General features: G+C 62.8%; 1 protein-coding gene across 1 annotated transcript; it reads right to left on the reverse strand.

Annotated features, from left to right (window-relative positions):
* Positions 1-368: 368 nt before the first annotated feature.
* WNT6 (Wnt family member 6) lies at positions 369-27,143 on the reverse strand. The gene is made up of 4 exons (XM_074966998.1): positions 26,981-27,143; positions 9,870-10,090; positions 3,111-3,412; positions 369-830 (listed from the first exon to the last, which is right to left on the reverse strand). Exons 1-4 carry the CDS (start codon positions 27,055-27,057, stop codon positions 369-371), a joined length of 1,062 nt encoding a protein of 353 aa, XP_074823099.1. The 5' UTR covers positions 27,058-27,143.
* Between the last annotated feature and the right edge of the window lie 743 nt (positions 27,144-27,886).

A 27,886-nucleotide genomic window follows, 5' to 3' on the forward strand; every position in this document is an offset into this window, starting at 1 on the left:
CCCTGCTCCAGGAAAGGGGGCAGGACTCTGTTTAAATATCTTTATTCGTGTCACCCCTGTGCCCACGGAGCCCCCGGCCCGGTGGCAGCAGGGGCCCGAGGAGGCAGCCTGGAGGGGGCCGCCCGGGCGCCAGCCTGGCCTGATGTGGGCTCGCTGGGGAGCGAGTCCGGCCTCCTCCCCGCTGAGTCTGTGTGCGTCGCCCCCCGGCGCAGCCCGGCCCCCAGGCCTCGGGGCCCCCGGCCGGCAGGGCAGGGCGCGGCCAAGCCCCTCCCCGGGGGCTGGACGGAGACCCCCCCCCGGCGCCCGGGGCCGGGAGAGGGGCAGCGGCCGGGCAGCCCGGGGCCGGCCCCGCGGGGCCCCCGGCCGGCTCAGAGGCACAGGCTGAGCTCCTGGTGCACGTGGCACGTGTGGCACTGCACCACGCAGCACCAGCGGAAGCGGCAGAGGCAGCTCTCCTCCAGCACCACCGTCTCAGCCCGGTGCCCGCGCCCGCAGCACAGCAGGTCGCAGCCGCTCACGCCCGGGGCCGTGCCGTTGCACACCCGGCCCCGCGTGCCCGGCGAGCCCGTCTTGCGGTTGGCGGCGCAGAAGTCGGGCGAGTCGGCCGAGTAGACGAGGTCCTGACGGTCGGGGGGCTTGAGGCCGCGGCCCACGGGCAGCAGCGTCTTCCCGTCGTTGGCGCCCATCACCTGGCAGGCCCCGTGGAAGCGCTGCAGCAGGCGGTCGCCCACCTCGCGGAAGTGCGGCATCTTCTTCCAGCAGGTGTGCAAGGTGCAGGAGCCGGACAGGCCGTGGCACTTGCACTCCGTCCGCATGTAACTCCGCACAGCCTGGGGGAGACAGGGCCGCTCAGCGGGGCCCGGCCCCGGCCCCCCCGCCCCGCACTGGGGTCCCCTGCCTGGCCCCCTGGCACCCACCCTGCCCCTGAGCCTCTCATCAAACCCCACCGGGATGCCGGCCCCCCCAAAGGAGGGGGGTGTACCGGGTGCTGGACAGTGCGGGGGGACAGGAGTGTCCGGGTGGGGCCACAAGGGCAGATGGACCCAACCTCACCAGCCACCTGCCAGCAGAGACTGGACCAGTGCCCACCAGAGCCGGCCCGGGGCGCGGCTGGGGATGGGCACCGGGCCAGGGAGAGCTTGGCAGGGGGCTGGGCACGGGCAGTGCCCAGGCAGGTCACTAGGTGAGCCTGATTTGGGAAGAATAAAACTTGGTTCTGCAGCAAGGGCCGGAGCAGATTTGAGGCAGGGGGGTTTAGAACTGGGGTGGGTGTCAGGCTTTCCAGGGCCGGGCAGGCACCCTGCCGGGGGGGGAGGGTCATGGGGGAGGGAATTGTTGGGGGTGGGGGGGGAAGGTGGGTGTGTGCTGGTGGGTGTCAAGCAAAGGAGCACCTAGGTGTGGTACATGGTGCGTGCTTGGCGGGCAGCGTGCGGCTGTGCCTGGCAGTGCAGTATTGGAGGGCCATTCGGTTGGTACTCAGTGGGCAGCGTGGCTGGGCAGCGCCATGGCAGGGCGGGGGGTTGGCACTCAGTGGGCAGCGTGGCAGGGCAGGGGAATGGTACTTGGTGTGCAGCATGGCCAGGCCATGGCAGGGCCGGGGGGGGAGTTGGTACTCAGTGGGCAGCGTGGCTGGGCAGCGCCGTGGCAGGGCGGGGGGTTGGCACTCAGTGGGCAGCGTGGCAGGGCAGGGGAATGGTACTTGGTGTGCAGCATGGCCAGGCCATGGCAGGGCCAGGGGGGGAGTTGGTACTCAGTGGGCAGCGTGGCCAGGCAGGGCTGTGGCAGGGCCGTGGCAGGGGAGGGTGGTACCTGGTGGGTAGCACGGCTGGGCAGGATCATGGCAGGGCAGGGATTGGTACTCGGTGAGCAGCATGGCCGGGCTGTGGCAGGTTGGTATGCAGTGGACAGTGTGGCCGGGCAGCGCCGTGGCAGGGTGGGTGGGTGGAACTTCATGGGCAGTGTAGCAGGGCGGGGGGATGGTACTTGGTGGGCAGCATGGCTGGGCTGTGGCAGAGAAGGGGGGGAGTGTGGTTAACAGGTGCCCTGCTCATTGGATGGGGCGGGGTGGGGAGGACGGGGTAGGGGGGCTGGCCTGGTGGTGGCAGAGCAAGGGGGAGTGTGGTTGGCAGGTGCCCTGCTTGTCGGGTGGGGTGGGGGTGGGAAGGACGGGGTAGGGGGGCTGGCCTGGCGGTGGCAGGGCAGGGGGTGTGGTTGGCAGGTGCCCTGCCTGTCGGGTGGGGAGGACGGGCTAGGGGGCTGGCCCAGCGGTGGCAGGGCAGGGGGAGTGTGGTTGGCAGGTGCCCTGCCCATAAGGTGGGGCGGAGGTGGGGAGGACGGGGTAGGGGGGCCAGCCCGGCAGTGGCAGGGCAGGGGGGAGTGTGGTTGGCAGATGCCCTTCCCGTCGGGTGGGGAGGATGGGGTGGGGGGGCCAGCCCAGCAGTGGCAGGGCAGGGGAAGTGTGGTTGGCAGGTGCCCTGCCCATCAGGTGGGGCAGAGGTGGGGAGGACGGGGTAGGGGTGCCGGCCCGGCGGTGGCAGGGCAGGGGGGAGTGTGGTTGGCAGGTGCCCTGCCTGTCGGGTGGGGAGGACGGGGTAGGGGGCTGGCCCAGCGGTGGCAGGGCAGGGGAAGTGTGGTTGGCAGGTGCCCTGCCTGTCGGGTGGGGCGGGGATGAGGAGGACAGGGTAGGGGGCTGGCTTGGCGGTGGCAGGGCAGGGGGTGTGGTTGGCAGGTGCCCTGCCCGTCGGGTGGGGAGGACGGGGTAGGGGGCCAGCCCGGTGGTGGCAGGGCAGGGGGGAGTGTGGTTGGCAGGTGCCCTGCCCGTCGGGTGGGGAGGACGGGGTAGGGGGCCGGCCTGGCAGTGGCAGGGCAGGGGGGAGTGTGGTTGGCAGGTGCCCTGCCCGTCGGGTGGGGAGGACGGGGTAGGGGGCTGGCTTGGCGGTGGCAGGGTAGGGGGTGTGGTTGGCAGGTGCCCTGCCCTTCGGGTGGGGAGGACGGGGTAGGGGGCCGGCCTGGCAGTGGCAGGGCAGGGGGGAATGTGGTTGGCAGGTGCCCTGCCCGTCGGGTGGGGAGGACGGGGTAGGGGGGCTGGCCCGGCCTGGCGGTGGCCTTACCAGGCGCCCGGCCTCGTTGTTGTGCAGGTCGATGAGGGTGCGGATGTCGCTCTTGCCCTTCTTCCGCTTGGCGTCCATGAACTGCCGGGACTTCTCGTAGCCGAACTCCACGTCGTCCCCGCAGCCGCCCCACTCCCAGGTGGAGCCCTCGGGGCCCGGGCCGGCCGTGGGCAGCGGGGGAGCCCGGCTCCGCGTCCCCTCGCAGCTGCACTGCAGCAGCTCGCCCATGCTGCAGGCCTGGGTGACGGCATGGCTCACGCCGGCCGCGGTGATGGCGTAGACGAAGGCCGTCTCCCGGATATCTGGGGGGGGGAAGCAGCATCAGCCGGTGGCCCCCAGGGCGGTGGAGGCAACCTGCCGGCAAGCAACGCGAGGGGGCGCTGTGCTGCAGGGGGCACTGGCTGGTGGGTACCCCTGGGGGGGATTTTGCCAGGGGCTGGGGCGTGACCACCCCTCCTGGCTCGGGCAATGCCACTCTAACCTTCCCCCCTGCCCTGGCATCTCCCCTTCCTGCCCCAGGCTGCCGTGGGCTGTGCAGCGGGTACCCTGTGCTGCCCCAGAGGTGGCTGTTGGTCTCCTGTCACCGGGGGTGTGGGGGGGGTCCCTGTGTCTGGTTTGCAAAAGGCTCTGCCAGGAGAAAGAGGCTTGGAAAATGTAACACCCCCACCATGAGGCCTCCCTCTGCACGGGGGCTCACTGGTCACTCTCGGACCTCGGGGGCGGGGGCAGGGGGTTCTGTGGGGCAGGTGGGGACAGGGGCTTGGGGTTGGGGCTGCGAGGCAGGTTGCACTAATGCTCTGAGGCAGGATGGCAGCTGGGGGGATGCTGCAGCTTGTCCAGCCTGGCTAGGTTCCCTTCACTGTCCCGGAGCCCCCCCACCCAGTCCCTCCAAGGAGGGTTAACCCCATCCCCCACCCCAGGGGCACCTCCTGGAGCCAATGAGGGGGGGCCATAGATCAGAGTCGCCAGAGGCTGTCCCCGTGTGCAGCACCCCAACCACAGGAATCAACGCCTCTCTTGCCCTCCCACTCCAAATTCCCTGAACCCCCAAAAGCATGGGTCCCCACCTCGAGCTAAAGGCAACTCCCCATTAGTTACAAGCAGTACAGGGACTTTGACCCACACTGAGCGGTGCTGACTGCAGCCAGTAGAGGGCAGATGCGAGTAGCTCAGCATTGTGTCAGTGACGGCTCTGAGCCCGCAGGGGGCACCAGGAGATCCCGGCAGCTAATGCCCCAGATGGCCTCAGCTCCCCCCTGCCCCAGAGCTGCAAAGTCTGAGAGTCCAACTGGGGGCTGGCTGGGAGGTGACGGAGCTGGGGAGGCCCCACTGGGGCCCATCTCCCCCTCCTGGGGCACGTGCCAGGCTGCCCTGCCCGGTGCCTCCCCATGGGACAATGCTGGGGCGCTCACACACCCCCCTCACTCTCCCAGCAGCAGCCTCCACCCTGCGGGATTATTTCTTATGAGCGTGTTCTCCCCCTCTCTGCTCCGGGACACGAATTCCAAGCATCCTTCCCCTGCCCGGACCTGCTCCGGCAGCCCCAGTGAACGATTCGAGCAGCATCACCCCCTCGGCTGCGGCTCTGGCACTGCGGCACTTACCGCAGGGTTTGGGGCCCATCCAGCGCTCGGCAGGGCCCCCAGCCCTCCCTCTGCAGCCCATGTGGGAGCCCAACTCCTGGCCCCGGCGGGGCTGTGGGGCCTGGCCACGGGGGGCATTGCACTAGCCCCCTGGGTCCTCGTTCAGGATAGCCACCCCCATCGGGCCAGGCGATGCCCAGATGCCCAGGGAGAGACCAGCCCTGGGCTAAAGATGACGTGCTCAGAGACAAGAAAGCGGGCTAGGAGGGGCACCGCTGTGACGGGCACAGGCCGGGGGCATGGGGTGGTGGGAGCCAGGGGAGGGGATGTGGTGACAGAGTTGACCTGCCTCGCAGATGCATTTGCACTGGGCCTGTCACCGTGGCATCTGGCCACAGAGCACCCAGCAGCGGTTGCCCAAGGGGATCAGAGCCCCCGGACTGTGCTGTTCTCAAAGCAGGGGGTGCCCCCTCACTGGTTTCCAGACACCAAGCTGCCTACGCTTGCTGCTCCGCGCCTGGGTCTCCGCTGTGCCGTCTCATACGGCCAAAGGGCCGGTCCTGCTCCTGCTAACGCAGAACCTAGCTCAGGCGTGGGGCAGACCCCTCAATGCAGCAACTCTGCACAGGACCCAGGCATCCTGGTGAGCTCCCCACGGCGTGCTCTGCGTCCAGAAGGACGTAGAGAACGCGTCCTGGAGCCGGCGTCACCTCGGCACGTGGCATCAGCCAGACCAGGACCCACCTGGAGGCCCCACGTCCAGGACGGCGCCTCATGGGAAAGGGCTCGGAAAAGGGCGCCCAGCAGGCGAGGGCTGGAAAACCTGCCCGAGAGCAAGAGCCGCGCCGGCTCCACCTGGCGAGGTATCCAGGAGAAGGCTGAGCGGTGACTGATCAGCGTTCAGAAGGACCTGCCCGGGGAGGCGATCTCTGACAGCTGATGGTGCTTTGACCTAGCAGATGAAGGGCTAACGAGACCCAGCAGCTGATGCTGGCATTGGAAAAGCTTCAGAGAAGAGCAACTAAAATGATGAGGGGTTTGGAACGGGTCCCATATGAGGAGAGATTAAAGAAGCTAGGACTTTTCAGCTTGGAAAAGAGGAGACTAAGGGGGGATGTGATAGAGGTCTATAAACCCATGAGTGGTGTGGAGAAAGGGGATAAGGAAAAGCGATTTACTTGTTCCCATAATATAAGAACTAGGGGCCACCAAGTGAAATTAATGGGCAGCAGGTTTAAAACAGATAAAAGGAAGTTCTTCTTCACTCAGCGCACAGTCCACCTGTGGAACTCCTTGCCTGAGGAGGTTGTGAAGGCTAGGACTATAGGAGGGTTTAAAAGAGAACTGGATAAATTCGTGGAGGTTAAGTCCATTCATGGCTATTAGCCAGGATGGGTAAGGAATGGTGTCCCTAGCCTCTGTTTGCCAGAGGGTGGAGATGGACAGCAGGAGAGAGATCACTTGATCATTACCTGTTAGGTTCATTCCCTCTGGGGCACCTGGCGTTGGCCACTGTCGGCAGACAGGACACGGGGCTGGATGGACCTTTGGTCTGACCCAGTCTGGCCGCTCTGATGTTCTTATGCTAGAGCGACTCAGAGTAGACGTAAGGTGCAAATGTTTAACGGGGACAGGAGTTACCCGTTGGACCCCCTGGCGGCCTGGGCTGGGTTCTCCATCCCTTGACGGCGTTCCAGCAACACCGGCTGTGTCTCTAACGGCTCGGCGCTAGACGGCTGCCTGCTCGGGGCTGGATGCAGGGGTTGAGGGGGAGCTCAGCCATGCTGGTCCCACGGGGCCCCATCCCAGAGTCCTGAGCTGGCATTTCTCATCCTTCTGAGCTGGGACGTTCCCTGTCCTCCGGGGTAGGGCCCCGGCGCCACCGCAGCCCGCAGAGCTGCAGGTCCATGCTCCTACCAACGGGAGAACCCCACGTCATTCCCGGTGGGAAAGCTGGTGTGTGGGACAGGGCTCCCACCTCTCCCCTTGGGAGATCATGGCAGGGGCAGGAGAGCAGGGTGGGTTCCTCCTTCTCTTCCCTGTCCTAAGGCAGATCCACGGCCCCCACAGGGCTGGAGTGGGGGTCACAGCACAAGCCACTGCCCCTCACTGCTTCCTACAAGAGCCCGTGGGAGGGGAGGGCTGCTGGCTCGGGGCTGTGGCCAGGTGAGGCCGTGTGGTGGACACAGCGGCTGACCAGCACGGTACATGTGCATGGAGCAAAGGCAAGCGTGGGCGCTGCATTCATCACGGGAGTCCCTGCACTCCCGCCGAGGGGGAGCCCTCAGAACCAGAGCCGGCCTGGCCTTCCGAAGTGGGGTCACTGGCACATTTAGTGCCCTGACGCTTGTGGGGATGGGTCTTTGCTGTTCCCTGGGACAGCGCACGCCTCCCTCTGAGAACTTACTGGCCTCAGGGCGGGTGGGAATGGGCATCGCCTGAGAAATCTGGGCACTGGCCCTGCTGGGATAAATGTCTCCAGAGCAGGGAGCCGCCCCAGACACATGCAGGATGCCCCAGCCCCTTTGCAGCAGCTGGAGCCCAAAGGGAAGGTGGGCGTCTCATTGGGCGCACCTGGCAGTGGCATGCACAGGCCCGGGTGCTCCCGCGGTTTGCTAGGTGGGGTAGCCCAGAGGTGCTGCTGCGGCCCTCGGAAGTGGCAGTTCCCAGCATGCAATGCTCCATGCCGATCCAGGCAGCCCAGCCGCACTGCATGCTGGGACACGGCATCTCCACTGTTGCCCAGGGTGTCACTGTGCTGCCCCCAGGGCCCTCGGGGCGTTCTCAGAGACAGCAGGAAACGCCGCCCTGCCTGGTCCAGCGCTCCATTAGCTCGTAGCACTACAGGGCTTATGACACACAGTGGAAGCACTGAGTCCCACCAGTAGAGGGCAGTGGCTGGACATGCACCTGCAGCTCTGCTGGTTCCTGGCAGTAGGGCCAGTGTGGGCGACAGCTGAGCTGCAGCCAGGGGGCACTAAATTCCCTTGTGTCCCCCCCCAGCTGGGCACAGGTTGGGGGGTTTGATGTCCCCTAGGGTGGCCGGGGGTGGGGGTCCCACATGTGCTCGGACAGGCCCGACACAGGGCCAGGGACAGCCCAGCGTGGCAGGGGGCAAGCGCCCCCCAGGTCCGGCCATCCGCGGAACACCACCCGTGCAGCTGCCTACATGACACTGGGCTCTGCAGGCGGGGGGTGGGGGGTGGGGGGACAGACTTGGCTACAGCTGGGCCAGGCACCAGCCGAGGGCAGGAGCAAAACTACATCCCTAACCCCCACTGCCCATCCCAGTGCCCCCTCCTCATGGCAGATCCCCCTGCCAGCCCTCTCTACCCCCGTGCCCCTCTTCCACAGGCTGCGTGCAAGCTATTTGCAAGCCTCCCCCGCCCCCGGTGCCCTCCACGCAGGCGCATGCAGGGAGTGGCGTGCGGGGGGGGGGGGACATGCCACCTCGGGGCGCAGTAAATCACTGCCAGACGCGGAGGCATTCTTGAGCATTATTAAGCCCCACGGTGGCTGGGAGCACGGGTAATTGGCTCATTACAACACGGGGAAACATGTCCCGGCAGTAAACCTTCGGCCCTGCTGCATCGTGGAGCACTAACTGGCACCCCCGGGGGCCTGCACCGTGGCCTGGCTCTCACCCAGGGAAGCGGGCACAGGGAGGTCGGTTAATCACCCCTCGGCTGGCCGGAGGGGGGGGCAGTGCTGGGGGGGACGGGCTTCTGCAGCTTCTTCCTGGCTCTGGCAGGGCTTCAAGCAGGAGGCAGGGGCCTAGCTGTCCTCCTGGGGGCAGCAGCTTTAGCACCCACCCACTGGAGGGGGTAGAAACGCTGCAGCAACTGCTTACGCCCACCTCACCCACCAAGGAAAGGCAACCACCTCTGGGGTGGATTCCGGCAGCTGATCATCTGTGCAGAGACACTGCCTAGCTGAGCAGGGTCTGCCCTGACCTAGAGAGAGGAGGTGGTGGGGCGCAGCCTGGGAGGCCAGGCTAGGGTCCGTATTGCTCCAAACCAGCCAGCCTCCCTTGCCTGGGGGATCCCTCCTTCGGTGAGGAGCCAGGATTGGCCCCGGCCTGAGGGCAGGACCCTGCTGGGCTTCCCCGACACTGCCGCACAGGCTGATCTGTGCCCCACTGTGACGAAGTGGGTCTGTTCTTAATGTTTCCTCTGAATAGTGTGGGAGTGCCTCAGTTTCCCCTATATCGTTCTTGAGTGTCTGGGTGGTGGGGTAAGGGTGTATGATCATTGCAGAGCCCTAGAGGGCAGGTGTGTGCAGGGGTCTGGACACAGACAATGGCCGACACCCTGTTTCCTGGCAACTGATGGCCTGGGCCCTTCCCCTCTGCAAGGTGAGAGCTAAAGGGTTGGAGAACAAAGGAATCAGGTGACCTCCTGGCCCAGGGAAAGGGACAAAGCCCAGAGCAGGAGGGGCTGGAGGGATTTTCAAGTTTGGGGCTGGCTGGGACATGGAGTGAAGTGCAGATGGGGTTGTCTGGCTCACGGCCCCCCAAAATGGACCCAGCTGAGGGCTCCGGTTCTCTGCACCTACAAGCTCTGTATTAGACCATGTTCCTGTCGTCTAATAAACCTCTGTTTTACTGGCTGGCTCAGAGTCACGTCTGACTGTGGAGTTGGGGGGCAGGACCCTCTGGCTTCCCCAAGACCCCACCTGGGTGGACTCGCTGTGGGAAGCGCAGGGAGGGGCAGAGGAGGCTGAATGCTCCGAGGTCAGACCCAGGAAGGTGGAGCCGGGTGAGCTGTGTGTCCTGCAGACAGGCTGCTCCCAGAGAGGAGACTTCCCCAGAGTCCTGCCTGGCTTCGTGGGGAGCAGTTCCAGAGCATCCCCCGGGGGCTCCGTGACACCCACGCACACAGCCCCCTCTGATACTGACTCGGACACTGATGCACAGGCTGATCTGTGCCCCACGCACACAGCCCCCTCTGATAGCCTCCAGACAGGTGGGGACCCACTTCTCCCTCTGCCGTGGGGCTTGGCCCCCTCCCTTTTCTCTTAGACTGGAGCCCCCGCTCCGATTCCCCAGCCCCCCTGTCTCTAGGCGCCGGCCAGCCCCTCCCGCAATAGCACGGGGTGGGGGGGAGTTTCCAGCTGTCCTCAGGGTTCCAGGGGGGGAGCCTGGCCCCGGGGATCGCCTTGGCCCCGCCAGCCTTACCCTGCTGCAGGATCTTGCCGAAGGACTTGCTGTGGCTGGTGCAGTTCCAGCGGCGGAAGCGGAACTGGTGCTGGCACTCCCGCACCCCCAGCCTGGCGCCCTTGGCCACCTCCTGCACGATGTCGGGCTCCGTCTGGCACAGCTCCGCCTGCTTCCCCGCTAGGCGCTTGGTCTTCCGGCAGATGCTGTTGGGGTCCATGACCAGGGGGCTGCCCACTGCCCTGGAGAAGGGAGAGAGCGGAGGAGGCCAGCGCTGTAGCAGCTGGGGCACCGGGGAGCCCGCTGCTCCTCAGCGGGCTGGCGCAGGCCCTGTACCACAGCCCTCCTCAGCCGAAGCCTGATGCCCCCCGCAGCCTGCCCTCCCCACCAAGGCCCTTCCCAGAGTGTCCACTCTTGGCTCGTACTGTGTCACCCACTGGCCCCGCCGCCTGTCTGCACTGTCTCTGTGCCCCTTGCCATGGGGCTTTCTGTGCCGGGAGCCCTGTCCCCGAGCCCACTCATGCCCTCTTCTCCCACAGCGCACGGCCAGGGCCTCATGGGACCGCAAGGAGAGCCGCCTCCTCTCCCCAGCGTCAGTGGGCGCTGCTGGTGCCCTGTGGGTACCCACGGGCAGCCAAGAGCCCAGACGGACCCTGAGCCTCTGAGCCCCCTCGACTGAGACAGGGGTGGTGATGGCTGGGGACGGCACATCAGCGAGCTCCCGTCTTTCCCTTGGGGCAGCCTGGGCTGGTCGCAGCAGCTGCTCCCCTCCAGGCGCTGGGCTCTCTGGGGAAGCCGGGCACTGGGGAGAGGGCAAGGTGGAGCTGAGGTCCTCCAGGTCTCTCCAGGGAGCCTGCCACCCAGGTGCCGAGCACGGTGGCGGGATGGGATGGCGTCTCCAGGGCCCCGCCGGGGGCAACTCTCACAGCCTGGGAGCAGCTGCCCCTCGATGCGCTGGGGGAGCTGCCGGACAGGGGGTGGGGGCCTGGCCCTGCCAGGTCCCTCGGCAGCCCCTCCCAGCCTGCTGTGCCAAAGGCTGCTGGCAGGACTTGCAAGCCTTTGACCAAGCGACCAGCCCCTGGCTCCACAAGCCCAGCTCAGCTCCGGAACGAGCCCCGAGAGACGCAGGAGGCAAAGGAGGGCCCTGCCTCCATGCAGCTCACACCAGTGCCAGAACTAGGGGCGGGGGCGGCTCCAGAGAGTGCAGGGGGTGACTCAGCAGGGGGCGCTCTCCTCTCCGGCTCATGCTGACCCCAGTGCCCCAGCAGGGTGCTGGGGACACCGGACTGACGGCAGAGCCCCGTGGTAAGAGAGAGAAAATCACTCGCTTATTTCTAATCTGCCCCTGTGCCTGTGAGGTCAACCGGCCGCTGAATTCTCCTGCCCTATGCTCCTGTGTACTGTCCCTGCACAGCTGATCAGCTGCCGGAATCCACCCCAGAGGTGGCTGCCTTTCCTTGGTGGGTGAGGTGAGTGTAAGCAGTTGCTGTGGTGTTAGTGGGTCGAGTAGATGCCGGGAGGAGTGACAGATACTGTAGAAATATCAGCGATTATTGCACTGCTGTTGCAAGCCCGCGAGCGAGGGCTCCCCCTCTGCTACGGGTCAGTCTGGGGGTTGAGGAGGGGAGAGGGACCGTTGTGTGGCTGGTGTATTCTGTACACACGAAAATACTGTCCAGCTCCGCCTTATCAGGACACCCTGGTGGTTTCGGGCTCTCCTGGCCCACCAGACACGGGTCCAAATCCAGATCTGGTGTCAATCCTCCCAGGTCACACCGCGTTACACCAGGAATGACTCTGCCTCGACTTCCCCCACGATCCAAAGAGGGAAAGCAGCCTACGAGGGCCTGATCCTGTTCTCACTGAGTGGGGTGTGACTCTGGAGTCACTGCAGTGCAGTTCTCCTTGTTCTGGGTTCAGACAGCACCTGGCACGCTGGGGACCTGGTCTGTGAGTGGATCACGGATCAATACTCGTTCATAGCCGTGCCCTGGATTGAGACCAGCGTTGCTGAGATCCACGTCTGGCCCTGCCCCTCTTGGCAGAGCTCTGCAGGGCCGTGCGCTCAGACACAATGCCGGCCAGGCCCTTCGCCAGGGCAATGCAGCGAGCAGGGCACGCTACAGGCAGCCTGGCTCAATGGCTAATGTACCAGGCTGAGCATCAGGAAAAGTGGGTTCTAGTCCCAGCTCTGCTTGTGGCAAGTCCTGTCCCCTCTCTGTGCCTCAGTTTCCCCTCCCACTCTTTGCCTGCCCGGTTTATTTAGCTCCCGAGCTCTTCGAGGCAGGGGCTGTGTCTCGCCGGGTGGCTGCACAGCATGGGCACCAAGGTGCTATTGCAACAGCATGCTGGGGGCAGGCACTTGTACCCCCCTGCAGAGCGGGGCCCGGCTGAGCCCAGCCCTTGATTCCACGGCGTCTCAGCCCGGGCCCAGGGTGGGCAGTGCCCGGGGCGGGCTGCAGCGTGCCGCACATTCTTGGAATGTCTCCTCCCCGGGGGAGGGAGGCGCTTTTGCAGCAGGGGCTGTTCTCTGTTTACCTTGTGGGAGAAGAGCCGAACGACCTTGCCCGGTGATAAAGCCCCAGGAAGACCCCTGGCTGCTTGCCAAGTTCCTCCCCAGCTCCCAGGCTTGCCTCCCGATGCCCCACCATCAGCCTCCAGCGACAAGGTCAAGGGATGCTGCAGCCCGGGTGTGTGTGAACGGGAGGGATCAGCCCGGCCTTCTGGCTCCTGATACTACAGCTGCCCAAGGCGGGGGCCTTAGGGACGATTTATTATTGATTCTCCTCCTATGAGGGTCAGCACCAGAGGGTCTTCGGGGTGGGGTGGGGGGTGGAATAAGCCGATTGTGGCAGCTTGGAATCATGGTGCCCATTCCACACCAAGCAGCAGCCTGGGGTCCGACACAGAGACAGGCATGGGGGGACCCCCGACTGCCTGCCCCAGCCCCCAGCTCTGGTTTGCTGCCCAGCCCTCTGCCCTCAGCTCCTCCCCAGGTCCTGCGAGTGGCCCCACAAACCAGTCCAGGCCTTCCCGCTCCGTGTCCAGAGTGGGAGAATCTGCCCACGGTAGAACCGGGTTGGGAAGGATTCGATTTTTGCGGGTGAAAGTCGATAAACATCGATTTCACACAACTTCACCAGAACAAGTCTTCACCATCCACTGCCATTAACTAGTCCTGGTTCCCCTCCTTCCCCCCGCCCCCGGCATTGTCCGTCCCTCTGTAACGTCCCACAGCCCTGCCAGTCTGAATCGATCACAAATAAATACCAATATCGCTCTTCAAAATTACAAAAAGAAAAACCAAACTGCCCAGCCTGTATCTATCCAAGGAGGGGCCGGGGGTCAGAGGGGCGGGGAGGGGTAACCCTCATTCATACAATATAGGGCTTCCCCCACCCCATGGCTGGTCTCTGTTCCTGCTAACGCCATCCTTTCAGCACAGGCACGAGAGACTCCTGCTCTTAGATGGAGAGGTCCCAGGTTCGACCCTCACCGACAGCCCACCCAGGCGGGTGGCCACAGGGTGGAGAAGACGGGGACGCCCAGCTACAGACGACCCCGGATTCCCCCTCCAATCTCTCTGCCTCCCCCATGGACTCTGAGCCTTCCTGCAGCCATGCCTATGCCCGATAAGCATCACGGCTGTGTCCCGGTGGGCTCTGGCTTCGCAGCCCCCCACCAGTCGCCCCTTCTCTGCCACCAGCAGGCTGAGCTTGGATTGCCACCCGGCCCGTGCAGCTGGGTGAGGCGTCCCGAGCCGGCTCAGCCCCCTCCCCTCCGGCAGGGATCGGTGCACGGAAGATTCCTCGGCCGCGGAGAGAGAGAAAAGCCCCGTGGGGGGCCCCCCACAGCCAGGGCAGGGCTGGCCCTCTCCGGGGCTGTGGCCAGTCCTGGGCTGACGGCTCCTGCCCCATCCCATGGGGAGACAGTGTCCCAGCTTGAGGCTCTCGGATTCGGGCTGCATTTGTCCTTGAGTCTCCTGCTGCTGCTGCCCCCTTAGCCCTCCCGACCCGGCCCCGCTCCTGTCCGTTCCACCCCTCCCTTTAAAGGAGCCCAGAGGCCATGGCCCAGAACAAGGGCATTCTGGGGGCTGTCGTCCGCAGGGGCTGATGGGCGGCAGGGTCCCGGGGAGCAGGTGACTGCAGAGCTACCTAATGCAACTTCCTCGGTCTGCCTGGGCAAGACCAGGCCCAAGCCAAGCCTGGGAGTATGCCCTGACCCAGGGCCAGCTGCAGCCAACGGGTTTGGGGGTGCCCCGGAGGCGGGTGGGTCAAGGAGCTCTGGGGAAGCCCTGGGGCAGGTTTTGACCTGCACTAGTGGGTAGCACCTGGCTGTGGCCATGACATGGTGGGTGCGGGCTGGAGCAGAGGGGGGCCCTGGGCACCTATACAAGTGGTGGGGACGGGATGGGATGGGCGCTGGGAGGGAATGTTTGCTGGAACTCTGCCTCAGAGGGGTGAAAGCTGTGGGTGGGGACAGTCAAAGGGGGCTTGTGTCGGGGTCTCTCCTTGCCCTGGAAGGGGAGCGGCTGCCCTCTGGCTGGAGGACTGAGGCACAAACTTACCCAGCTACGAGACTGCAGACCATGGGCCCAGCAGGGAAACTGAGGCATGGCCCCACCCAGTGCCAGAAAGGTAAGAACCTGCTGTATCCCCCCTGGCCAATGTGTATATGTCTCTAGCTCCTTTAACTCTCAAAGGCAGAGCTGCTCTCCCCTCACTGGGGATCCAAAGACCCCCAACGTGCTCCACAAACTAACTGGCAATACACAAAGTCCAGCCGTTGCTCCTGCGCTCAGTAAAATGCAGCCACCTCTGGGGTGGGGTGTGGCCACTGCCTCTGAGCCGTGCTGGACAGGCCTGTGCTCAGGCCAAAGGGCACGGAGTGAGACGTGGTTAACTCCGGCTCCTCCACTGGGTGCCCTGGCAGGGAGAGGGCTATAGGTTAGTTCTTGGGTTACAGAACCCGGGCAGCTGCCGTTGACGACTAGGGTCTTGTACGAGCATCTCTCCTGCATTAGCGAATCCCCGTGCGCAGGGCCCATGATCCACGGTGGCACCGTTCTCAGTCCATCCAGCAGAGCGCAGCACTGTGCATACAGACACGCGGGTGGTAACCTGCCCTCTCCAAGGATCGCAAAGCGCTCCCAGCCTCTCCTGCAGGAACCCCACCGCCCCAACACGGGGCAAGGATATCACAGCCCAGGGCTTCCAGACTGGGAAACTGAGGCACAAAGAGGGGGCATGAGGCCCCCAGGTTGGCCCTATCATGTATCACCCTCGGCCTGTGGCAAGGACCCATGTCCCCTGACTCTGCACTGGAACCACGAGCTGCTCCTTCCCGTTCCTTTCTGGGCCGCGGTCTCTCCGTGCTTCATGTCCCCAGAGCTGCCCAGCTCTGGAGAGTGCTGGGGATGGCGCGAGCGAGGGAGGGGGGGCGCGTGGGGGTCAGGTACTCTGGGGATTGGCAGGGTCTCTCTGGAGGCGTGGCTGGCTGAGCCAGAGGGGCCCAGACTTTCATTAAGAGAAGACTCTCCGTACTCATCTGAAAATGATGAACCAGCCCGAGGGCCGTTGGACCAAATGCCGAACTGCAGCTCACCCCGGCCTGCTGGCCCAGCAGGGCTGGGACACACACAGCCCAGCAAGCGCAGGGAGCTTCGGAGCCTCTGGTCTCCCTCGCCCCCAGCCCTTAGTACATAGCCCAGGGCTACCCGCCCCCCCATTCTGCTCAGCTGCCCCCTTATCAGGCCTGCCCCCGTTCTCGCTGCCCAGACGGCCCGGCATAAGCCGAGCTGCGATATTCATTTCCGTCGGGCTCCTGCCTCTCGCAAGGGGATGTCGCTGGGATCCAGCGAGTTGTTTTCCTTTCAAAGCTGGGGGGGGGGGCGTGCGGGAGGGCGAGGCGAGGGCTCCTCCACCGCAGCCTGGGCTGTCTGAGCTTGTTCCCCTCCGAACCTGGGGGGATCTATAATTAACACACCACACCCCTGCCTCCTGGCCACTCCGCCCCCTGCCCCGGTGAGGGGACCCGCTCAGGAATGAGCGGGGCTGGGAGGATGCCCCAGGAGCAGGGGAACGGCCCTGCCAGGCCCTGCCGAGCCCCCTGCTGCTGCCCCTGTTCTTGGCTTGGGCCCTGCCTGGCTGGTTCGCTCACCAGCCCCTCCAGTGTTCGCCCGTATCGCTCTGCACAGGCTGCCAGGCGAGCTCGGTCTCCTCGGCATTTACAGAGTGTTGATCACCACAGGAGCCCCTCTGCTCGCTGTGGAGATGCAGCTACCTCTGGGGCGGAAGGCAGCAGCTGTCACAGCTCACAGCAACGCAAAGGCTTAGGCTGGGAAGTGAGAGTGGATCTCACACTCTGCAGGGGGCATTTAGGGGCACAAAATCCAGGCAACTCGGCTGGGGTTTTGGCTCTGCCAGAAAGCAGCTGGGGAGGTTGGTTGCACCACACATGGTCACTGGCCCATTGTTTCCTTCTAAGGACTGACCCACTCCCTGCCGCAGCGGGAGTTCCCTGGAGGTTTGTCACTCCTGGGACGTGTCACTAATTCAGCACTGATTCCTAGATTCCCAGGCCAGCGGGACCCTGGTGATCATCTAGACTGACCGGCCGTACGACACCGGCCACAGAACTGCCCCAAAGCCATTCCTGGAGCAGCTCCCTTGGGCATGTGTCCCATTGGGGTTATAAAGGGTCAGAGAATCCCCCAGGTCCCCTGGTAACTTGTGCCAATGACCCAAGGCGCGGAAAGCATCGTCATTCCTGGCACAGATGGGGAAACTGAGGCACAGCTGTCCGCTAACCCTCATAGCCTCCAGGTTCTTATTCCGTTGCTGAGGCAGCCCAGCGAGGGGCCCGCTGAAGCCAATGGGAAGTGTTCGGGCACTCAAGGAGTTCTGATGGGGTCGCCACTCCAGGCTGAGCTGCGGCACACAGACTAATCCTTCCTGCTCCTAAGCCCCTGCTGCGCTCAGCATGTGGGGATCTCGGCCGACAAGGAGCTGCCAGAGGTTAGGGGGCTAGCCCTGCGGCTCTGGGTGCAGGCTTCCCACCGTGACTTTGGTCACAAGCGGCGCCAGTCGGTCCCAGCCTCGTCCCCACCAGAAATCGCCCACCACCCGGCAGCTGGGCGCTATTTCCCCATATCTGCCCAGGGACTCCCAAGGGCTAGATGCCATCGCTACTGCCGGTCAGGAAGTTGGTACATTGTCGGGTGTGTGTGGGGCAGGGCTAGCAGGGGGCTGCGGGTCGGGAGTGAGGGGCACCGGCAGAGCTGTGTGTGGAGCGGTCCATCTCTCGTGAGTGCGAAATTCCCCATAATCCAGCCAGATATCTTGGGGGGCGAACTCCTGACGCGCACACGCAAAAATATGTATTCATCTCCCAGCAGTGCCCAGCGGCGCCGTAGGCAGCCTGGGAAGACACGGTCCCTGCCCCAGCGAGCTCCCAAACTCGCATCGCTAGCCGGGGAGGGGCCTGCGATCTGATTCGCCCGGTTCAATCTGCCGCACAACAAACTGCAGGAGAGGAGCGGTGCTGAGGCTGCAAAGCCCAGAGCTCGGAAACGCCAGGACGAAGCCTGGCCACGCAGCCTCAGCTCGGCCCCCCGGGGCGTCTGCATGACGAGACGGGCTGTGATCTCGGAATTAGAGACGCTCTTTCCCCAGGAGCCTGCCCCGGCCAATGCCTGCAATGGCTTAGCCCCATCACGCTGAGTTTCTCCCCAGCCCAGGCTGCCTGGCCCAATCAACCCTTTACCCCAGCCCCAGCCCAGTCTGGTTCTTGTCCCCGCTGCATTTGAGTGGGGCTGCCTCCTTCTCCGGCATCTTGGGCACCAGCCAAGGGGACGGAAACATGCCCCCACCCAGCACCTCGCGGCAGCTTGTCTCTGCCCCTCGCCGTTGTGCACGGACGGCACCGTCTCTGCTCTGAGTCCCGGCACCTCAGCAGCCGAGAGAAGCAATTGCAGGGAAAGTCTTAGTCAGCCCTGCAGCCCTGGGGTGGAGCATGCTCAGTCGCGCTGCGGGGATGGTGCCTGGACTCTCTGGTCTAGTGTCGGAGCCGTGGGGCTGGAGCATGCTCAGTGCAGACGGAATCTTCTGAGAATTTAGCTGTCAAATGCTAACAAGTCTCTACCGAGCATGTGCAAGCGGGTGTCTTCTCAAAGTCTGGACCAAACGTTGGTGGATTTTCGCCATGACGGCAAAAGGCAGATCTCTGACACCAGGGCGCATTCTCCCCCCCACCCCCACTGCCAAATTGCAAGGCCCTGCTCCAAAGCATGGAGGCGTTAGCACATTTCAACCAAACAGCGACAGGAATTGGCAGTAAAATGGGCAATCTTAGTCTAATCCTCTGATCTTGTTCTTGGCACCGGCTGAGACATTTCTTGCTGAAGCATTCCCCAAAATTTCAGCCGGAAGCAGACGCCAAGCGTGGAGGACTTCAGACAGACTTGGTAAAATCTGGCAAAGTGATAAGCAACCGACAGCAGGGTCTTAAAAGGCAAGTGGCAGGCAACTGTCGCTCTCGGTGGGGCTGCCAGGTCTGCGGACAATCTACCTGTGGCAAGAGCAGCTGGCTAACGGCTTGTGGACACATGGATGTGAGTCCAGGCGAGGGGAGAGGCGGGGCCTTACGGCGCCGTTCCTGCAGGGCGTCCGGCTAGAGGGGTCACCAGGGACAAGGCCTGGGGTGGTGGTGGAGAAGCGGATGAATATCTGAGCGAGGCTGGGGGGTGGTGGGAATACATCACCGTGAGATGGGGGAGCCAGTGAAGGGGTTTGAAGGGGGCGGCCATGTGGCTGGAGTGCTGGGGGAGGAAGGCGATCCTGGCCCTGAATTGGCAAAGGACTCGTGCTGAAGGGCTTCTGCTGAGCCCGGCCCCCTAACAGGTGCAGTTCCTAGGGACTGGGCTCAGGGTTGGAGTCAAGGTGGGAGCCAAAGACGGCCTGGGGGGAGATCGCACAGTCCCACCTTGTGGAGAAGCCACAGCAAGGCCTGGCCATGGCCGGGATGTGCCAAAGACAAGTCCCTGGGGTTGCGGGGCTGAGAGATGGGGACACTGGTGGAGCTGGGCCCACATGGGAGAATCGGGTCCCCTCCCGTCACACAGGGGGCTTTGATGGCTTCCACTTTGCCCTCCTCCCTGGAAGGTGCTTCCTTTGCTCCTGTGGCCCCAGCTCTCTCCAGCCCTTCTGCACTGCCTGCCAGCCAGCTCCTGGCGTCACAGCCCCCGCTGGGTCTCCTAGCCCAGCCTAGTTCCCTCTGGCTGTCGCGCCGGACGAGGGGAGACGTGTCTAACTGCATTGAGATGGGGGGCTGGGGCGCCCCACGAACCCTCGAGGCCGTTGCCCAAACTGGCGTCACAGCAGGCTGGGTTGGCTTGATCATCCCCTGGGCTGCGTCCGGCGGTTCAGAAACCCCACCGGCCTGCAAGGAGCCCTGTGGAATTAGTGATTTATTCCCAGACTGTGACTCGCTCCCATGTGCTCCTTAACGTAGGGACCTCTCTGTCAGCTGCATTGCTTTACACGCAAGGCAGTTGTGGGGAAGCAGCTAACTGGAATATGGCTCACTGAAGGTCATATGCGTGCACTTATACAACTGGCCGAAAAGTCACGTGGCCGGGTGACTCATCCTATTGGCAAATCATCACTTGGACTAAAATCCAGCAGCTCCTGCCAATAGCACCTTCCATCTGAGACGCTTGAAGCTCTTTACAAATATTCATCACTTAAGCCCTGTGGCTTGAGTATCATTGCCCCATTTTATGGATGGGGAAACTGAGGCACAGGGCAATTTTAGTGATTTGAATAAAATCACACAGCAAGTCTAAGGTACAGTCAGGGGCTCCTAATCCTATGGATTAAGCACCCTGGGAAGAATATGTTCACCCTAAGCAAGGACAAGAACTCAGAGTCCTGGATCACAGGCTCCCCCGCTCAGACCCACTAGAACGTGCATCTTCTAGATACTAGAAAAGGTAGATCGGGGCTGCTATTCCCTCTCTCTCCTGAGAGAACAAGGGGACATGCAGTGAAAGCGAGAGGCACCAAATTCAAAGTGGGTAAAAGGGTTGATACTCTCACACTGGTGGTTACCTAGTTGCAGTGAGTTCCACAAGTTATCATGGAAGCCAAGGGCTTAGCAGGATTCAAGAGCAGATCCGAACGCTGATGATAAGACGAGATAAGGCTGATGACCCGTGGGACAGTCCCTCCAACATCAGTTGTGAGTCTCCCATTTTATGGGCTTAGGAGGAACCTGCCCCCACTGACCGTTTGTTCCAGAAGGGGGCTGTTGCTCTGGACCAGCTGGGGCTGGCCATGTCTGCGACAGGGCACTGGGCTGGATGGACCCTTCTCTGATCCCGACTGTTTTCCTGCTCTCCGCCACGTTCTGAGTGCCCACAAAACGCCACCACAAGAGTATGGTGCACGTGGACCCTGGCTTCTTGTGCAAACCAGGAGGACACGTGCAAGCGAGTGGCGGGGCATAGAGATGCCTGCCTCGTGGTGACGGTGACAGTCCACCCGCCCAAGGCTCATCCCCAGACCATGTGCCAATGATCACAATCTTCCTCTCCTCCTAGATGAACGGGGTTGCGAGACTCCACTTTCCCCAAGAGTTGGGGTCCTTAGCTGGCCCCAGATTGGCCAGGTTCACGTCTGCCCCTGTACTTTCAGATGGATACAGGACGGTGCAGAGCCGCTCCGTACAGGGCTCTGCGGAGTCTCCAGCTGGCGTCTGATCCCTTCGCTGCCTTGAGTCCAGCTGTGCAGGGCTTTGAAGAGCCATCAGTGCCTCGAGAAGCAGCCAAGAGTCACTTTTCTAGACTGCCGGGCCTTCTTGCTTGGGACTTGCAGGGCTAGAAGCAAGCCCGCTGCGTCCCACTGCAAAGCCGGGAACGTCCCTCTCCCGATGGTCTAAAACTCCCTTTCCAGCCCAGCAGGATCACCAAGTAGTGAGGGCGAGATCCACCGCTGCACAGAGGTCTGGCATGGTGAAAGTAGTCCCAGCTGAGACAGATCAGTGGGCAAAGTGTCGGTGAGTCCAAGGGGCAGGACACACTGGGAGAGGATGGAGTAAACCTTGTCACAGGGCCCTGTTGTTTCTCATAGCTATGTCACGGCCACAGGTAGGTGGCACACACCGACGCTATGCTAGGACAACATCAATTAGCACAGAAGATAGGAAATGCCGACATTGTTGAGTGTAACCTTAACTCTGCCCTCTTTTGGAGCAGCAAAAGCGCCGTTCGCCGAGTTCTCAACACGCGCTTGTACACCACAACCAGAGGGAACCACAACACTCCAAAGCCTTTCCCCGGACTAATTTCCTGCTAACATGCAGCTTTCCAGCCCCAGCCAACCCGCTGCGAGCCCCGGCTGTTAGTGCCCAGCACAGTGAAGGCCCAAACACAAGACTCCCAATAGCAGAGCTGTTTAAAAGCAGATCACCAGGATTTTCTGATGCAATGGGAAGCGTATTTCTTTCGCAGAATCAACATTTCCCCCAAACTCCACCCCCAGGCTAAGAGCAGGCCTGGAAAATCTCAGCGCGAGGGTGAAAGTGCTGTAAAGTTACGAGTGACTCTAAACTGGGTGTGGCTGATGCTGCCTTGCTCTAGATCCATACCAGAATTCACTCCAGTGGACCTGCTCCTGATTTATCCTCATGTAGACAAGAGCCGAATCTGGACCAAGCACACTTGGGGCAGCTTTAACTAGAGGGTTGCAGCTCCCATGTGTACACCTGTGTCTGTCAGTCTGCAGGGGCTCGGAAGCGGATCTGAGTGAGAATCGGCGCGTGAGCGAGAGAAGAAATAGGAGAGCTGGGGAGCGTGTGCAGGTGCAACAAATGTATCGATGCTGCTCTGAGCCGGGTGGCTGTGTCAGGGCGCAGGAGGCGTGCGTGTGAACGCGGGTATTTGAGGTGTACAATAAGGGCCAGGCAAAGGGGCTCATATAACATAAGAACTGGTCTGAATCTTGCCCTAAGCCCAACCTGAACCTTCTCTGAGCTTCCGGAAAACCGAGTTCGCCTGTCTTGTGAGCTTCCCCGTGGCCCCCGCGCTTCCTAGTGACGTCCAGCGCCCAGCGCGGCCTCGCACGCAGACGGAACCTGCCGTGCGAACTGCAGCCGAGCACGTGTCCCAGTGACCCAGGGATGGAGTCGGGCTGGTCCACGGGGGGGCACCGATCTGCAGCGACCACGGAATGGTGCGCCTGTGGGTTTACACCAGGGGGGACGGCGCGGGATCCAGTCCAGTGGAGCAAGGAAAGGAGCGGGTCCGAAGAGAACCAAGGCGGGGAGCGAGAAATGAAGGGGCTGGTTTACAGGAGGAGAGGAGTCAGCCGGGATGAGACACACAAAGCAGGTAAAAAGGCCGAGGGGTTGAAATGTTGTGGATGGTGAAAGGTTTCCTTCTGTGCTCAGTGCCCAGCGTTGGGACATGAGGTTATTAGTAGCAGTCCAGCGCTACCTTTCTCCCGCACCTGGGAACACCTATAATTAACCCCATCATGCCCCACCTCTCTGAGACCTGCAGAGTTCAGGGCGCCGCCCGCTAGAGAGAGGGAGCAGAAGAAATAGCCATGAAAGGGAAGGAGGGGGAAAGGGAGCCGGAGAACAAGGGGAACCTTTTCCCCAGCCCCCTGCCCCCTCACCGGGGGACCCATTCTAGGTATTCTGAGGTAACCAGAGGGATTTGCTTCATTTTGTCAGGCAAAACCTGCCCCAACCGCTCGATCCAGCTTTTCCAAAGCCCAGCACGTCCCTGGGACGTCCCTGCAGAGTCCCAGCGAACAAGAGCCCGGAGCAGGATGGCTATTGAAGGGAAAACACCCCTTGCGAAGAAAGTGGGGTACCAGTCTCAGCCCAGCTGGCTGTAGCTCAGAGTGCAATTCCACGCCTGCTCGCTGGCCTGGGTAAAATCCTGCCGCAGCTCAGGGCTGCTGGCCCGCGTCGACCAGTGGGGGCTCTGAGAGCCACCGAACCGAACCGCAAACCCTGGCTGGGGTGGGAACCGCTTCAAGCCGGGGGAGGCAGCGGGACGGACAGCCCCTGTCTGACGACTGGCTCAGCCCATGTTGATTTCATTGGGCGGCCACTCCCCCGTCTTGAAAGCAAGCTGCGCCTTGGGGCGGGAAGGTAACACGTTTTAAAACTCGCTCCAATTTTCCCCCGTGTTTCATCAGGCAGCGGACTCAGCCAGGGGGAGTGGGGCAGGCCGCTTGGCCGTGGAAGAAGAGCCCCGGGGCCTTCATTTTCTGGCCTGGCTAAACCATTGTCCACGGTTACAGTAGCCAGCCAAGGTCAGTGCCCACTGTGTGAGGGGCTGGACAGACAGTCACCGCCCTGGAGGGATTCGTTTGAAATACCCCGGGCAGATGAATGGTGGAAGGAGAAACAGAGACACAGAGAGGGGTGGTGGCTCGCGCAGGTCTGGGGCAAAAGCGGAAACAGGCCACAGGCTAGTCCAGTGCTCTACCCACTGGACAAGGCTGCCTTCCCCCAAAGCACTATCAATCCGTCCAGAGTACAGAACTTAGCCCAGAGAGCACCACCGTGGCCAAGCACCCGGCACGTGTGCTGCCGGCTGGGGTCCGGCTCTGCCAGAGCCTGAACCTGCCCCCCCGGGCACTAATCACCTGACTGCCACAGACCTCAACGGTTCAAGCTGGAGTCCAGAGTGGGGTGGGGGGTCTCTGCTGTGGGGAACATCCCAGCATAGACCTAGCCCTTTGAAATTCCCACAGCCATTCGAGGAGGATAACCCGGGCGTTCCTCTGAGTGTCCAGGGCCCCCCATGGCTTCGGTCCACGGCAGGTACTGCGACCTTCTCCCAGTCGGCGGGGGAGCAAGGACGCTTTAGCTGGGATGCTGCAGCTGGCGTTCGGGATCCCCGGGGCCTGAGAGGGGGATAATGTAGGAGCAAGTCGCACGAACAGATAATGTCGGAGCAAGTCCCCACTGCCTGAGCGTCATCTAAGCGTGGGCAGAGTGTCGATGGGTGGGTCGCTTCTTCCCCGGAGGGCCAGACTGACGTACGCAGGCTGAGGATCTGGCCCATGTTGTTTTATTCTAGCATCTGGTCTCGCACACAATTGCTGTTCGCTGGGGACTAATTCCACCTTGCAGGGCCGGGCGTGAGGACCCAGGGTGGGCTGTGTAGCGCTCAATATTCTTGCATGACGATTTGTGGTTCTTCTCTGAGTGTTGGTGTTTGGTCACGTTGTTTGCAATGAGAAACCAGCATTGGCTGACTCTTCGCCCTGATCTACATTCTCCCCCTAATCTCCCTGTGCCGGCATTGCCAACACACACAACACAGCCCCTCGCAATAATACGAGCCATCTTTTAGATGAGATGCAAAATCCAGACCCCACTACCATCCAAGACCCTGTAGCACTCTCTCTGAGAGAGGGGTGCTAAATCTGATGTCCCGGCCAAATTCCAGCGGGAGTAATCATGTTCTGGGTAAATGCCCATGGATTTAAATGGGGCCACAGTTTCTCTCTCTGTCCACTTTATCCCTCATGCAGTTTCGATGGCATGCAGGATTTCTTATCACTTTCCATCTGAAATACACTGCCAGGTGATACTGTTCCAGGCCGCTGCGCTCCTCCCCAGAGCTGGCTGCACCAGCGTGCTTTGCGGTTGCCATCGCTAGCTCAAGGGGCTGTGCTGAAGCATTGCTTGTCTCAGGATGATAAGAGTAAGCCGAGATCAAGAGACAGAGTGATGCATTAAGCAACAGACTGAGAAATAGCCAGGAGGAGAAAAGGTAAATCTGTCAGTCACCATGGGAGGCTGCCTCCAGGAGGATAAATGTTTGCCATTGCATACCTGGGATCTGTGTACACCCTGCCCTAATAAATGCTTGTGGATGCCTATATGCCCCGTACACCATCCCCTGCAGCAAAATTCCAGTGCAGCTGCGTCTCCGTGTCCCTTGAGCTCCTCCTTCCCGGGTAGACAAATACAGTAGGTCCTACTGAAATGCTACAGAGTAAAGGGCCAGATCCTTCAGTGCTGCTCTGCTGATTGAAACCAGGGTCTGTTTCTCCCAAACTTTCCTGCCACCGTCTGGGCTGCAACCTGCCCTTTCCTGGCGAAGAGGACCCAGCGGCGGGCTAAGGCAGCTCTGGCTGGGAGGGCAAGGGGAGGGAGAGGGGGAGGCGAGCTTTATGTTCGGGGTCAGGAGCATGTGACAGTGTGGAGATGAATCGCCGCAGAGCATGAATTATGGCCCGGGCTGCACGGCAGGGGCTGGAATCCAAGCACTTAAAAGCGGATAAAGACGGGCTCGGCAAAATTCTTCCTCGATTGAAATGGTTCATGTTTCGACAGATCCCTGGGCTTTCCAAGGCTGGTCCCGGCTGCGGCTCCTGTCATGAATCCCCCCCCCCCCCCGCCCCGCCAGGAGCCTGCCTTGCAGTCTGGGCCTTTGATGCAGGGACCATTACAAATGGGGGGTTTGTCCCTGCTGCTCCAGGCCAGGGCAGGCTCGGGGGGGGGGGGTCGCCTCACGCTAGCCCCCGCCTTTTAATTAAAGTGGACTTATTGGAGGGAAGACAGGAGCAGGCAGGGAGGGGAGGGGACTCCGTGACGTCCCCAGGCTTGCAAAGGCGCCGATCCAGGGGGGCAAACCCTGAAGCCCTTGCACAGCTGCTACTCACACCTTGCTCAGCCCATTGCCTCCAACGGCCTGTGGACTGATCCCAGCTCCACCGATGTAAACCCTGAGTAACTCCCCCACCAGCAGTGTGAACTCTGAGTAACTCCCCCAACGCCTGAGTAACTCCCCCACCAGCTGTGTGAACCCTGAGTAACTCCCCCACCAGCGCTGTGAACCCTGAGTAACCCCCCCAAGCCCGAGTAACTCCCCCACCAGCGCTGTGAACCCTGAGTAACCCCCCCAAGCCCGAGTAACTCCCCCACCAGCGCTGTGAACCCTGAGTAACCCCCCCAAGCCCGAGTAACTCCCCCACCAGCTGTGTGAACCCTGAGTAACTCCCCCACCAGCGCTGTGAACCCTGAGTAACCCCCCCCAAGCCCGAGTAACTCCCCCACCAGCGGTGTGAACTCTGAGTAACTCCCCCAACGCCCAAGTAACCCCCCCACCAGCTGTGTGAACCCTGAGTAACTCCCCCACCAGCGGTGTGAACTCTGAGTAACTCCCCCAAAGCCCGAGTAACTCCCCCACCAGCTGTGTGAACCCTGAGTAACTCCCCCACCAGCTGTGTGAACCCTGAGTAACTCCCCAACCAGCGGTGTGAACCCTGAGTAACCCCCCCAACGCCCGAGTAACTCCCCCACCAGCTGTGTGAACCCTGAGTAACCCCCCCCAAGCCCGAGTAACTCCCCCACCAGCTGTGTGAACCCTGAATAACCCCCCCAACGCCTGAGTAACTCCCCCACCAGCTGTGTGAACCCTGAGTAACCCCCCAACGCCCGAGTAACTCCCCCAACACCCAAGTAACTTCCCCAACCCCAGAGTAACTCCCCTACACCAGAGCAACTGCCCCACCAGCTGTGTGAACCTGAGTAACTCCTCCAACGCCGGAGTAACTGCCCCAACACTCATGAATAACTCCCCCAGCAGCTGGATAAACTCGGAGAAACTCCACCAATACCCCTGCAGCTCCCCAGCTCCCGAGTAATGCCCCCAGCAGCTGTGTAAGAGGGGGCTATGCGGTAAGCAAGGCAATTGCCCCCACCCCCGACTTTTCACAGGTTTATATGCTCCACTCCTTCCGATTTTGCAGGATACGATTCAATCCTATGTAAGGCTGGATGTGCTCACACAACTTTCCCCCATCCCCTCCCGAAGAACGTCCTTGAACCGATGCCCCTGTGTGTAAACGCCGCGCCACGCCGCGATTTGTCGCGGGGTAAGCCTCACCTAGCTCCCCGGATTCCAACGGGTCTGACTCCGGATTGACACCGGCGCGGCTGAGGGCAGAAGCCGGCAGGTCTCGGGCTGGGAGTCTCCGCTCCCCCCTGTCCCGGAGGTGAGCGCTCTTTGGCCACGGGGCTCCGGGAGGGGGGCCAGGGGCTGGGGCGGAGGAGACCCCGCGCTGCCGCCGTCTCGTCCCGCCCCGGTCCCGGCTACTCACCACCAGAGCCCGATGATGTTGGCGGGGCAGAGCAGGATGAAGAACAGCCCCAGCTGGGTGCGGGACGGGGGCAGCATCCTGGAGCGCGGCGGGGCGCAGGTAGAGCGCGGCGAGCTGCCACCCGCGGTCCCCGGCTGCCTTGTCCGGGGCGGCGCGGGGCTCCGGCGCTGGAGCGGGCGGGCGGCGCGGAGCCAGGGGCTGGGGCAGGCTCGCAGGCGGCTCCGGAGGAGGAGGGACCGGGCTGCGAAAGCATCTGCCTCCGCCAAGGAAACCGGAGCCCGAGGGGACGGGGCGGGGGGGGGGTGGGGGTGGGATGGCGAGCGCCAATTCCGGGAGCGCAGCGATTCCCGAGCCCCGGGGCACCGAGCCGCGCCAGGCGGAGCGCAGCGCCCCAGCCCCGGGAGCGCCCAGCCTGGCGGAGCGGTGCCCGGCATCCCCGAACCCAGCCTGGCAGAGCGGTGCCCGGCACCCCCGAAACCAGCCTGGCGGAGTGGTGCCCAGACCCCTGAACCTGGCCTGGCAAAGCGGTGCCCAGACCCCTGAACCTGGCCTGGCACAGCGGTGCCCGGCCACCCAGCCCCAGCCTGGCGGAGCGGTGCCTGGCCTCTGGACCCAGCCTGGTGGAGCAGTGACTGGACCCCTGGTCCCAGCTTGGCAGAGTGGTACCCAGCTCCACATCCAAAGCCTGGCAGAGCGGTGCCCGGCCCCCCCAGACCCAGCCTGGCAGAGCAGTGCCCGGACCCCCCAGACCCAGCCTGGCAGAGCGGTGCCCGGCACCCTCGGACCCAGCCTGGCGGAGCAGTGCCTGGCCCCTGGACCCAGCTTGGTGGAGCGGTGCCTGGACCCCTGAACCTGGCCTGGCACAGCGGTGTCTGGACCCCCGAACCCAGCCTAGCAGAGCAGTGC

This window comes from Natator depressus, chromosome 11 (genome assembly GCF_965152275.1).
Source record: "Natator depressus isolate rNatDep1 chromosome 11, rNatDep2.hap1, whole genome shotgun sequence".
NCBI lineage: Eukaryota > Metazoa > Chordata > Testudines > Cheloniidae > Natator > Natator depressus.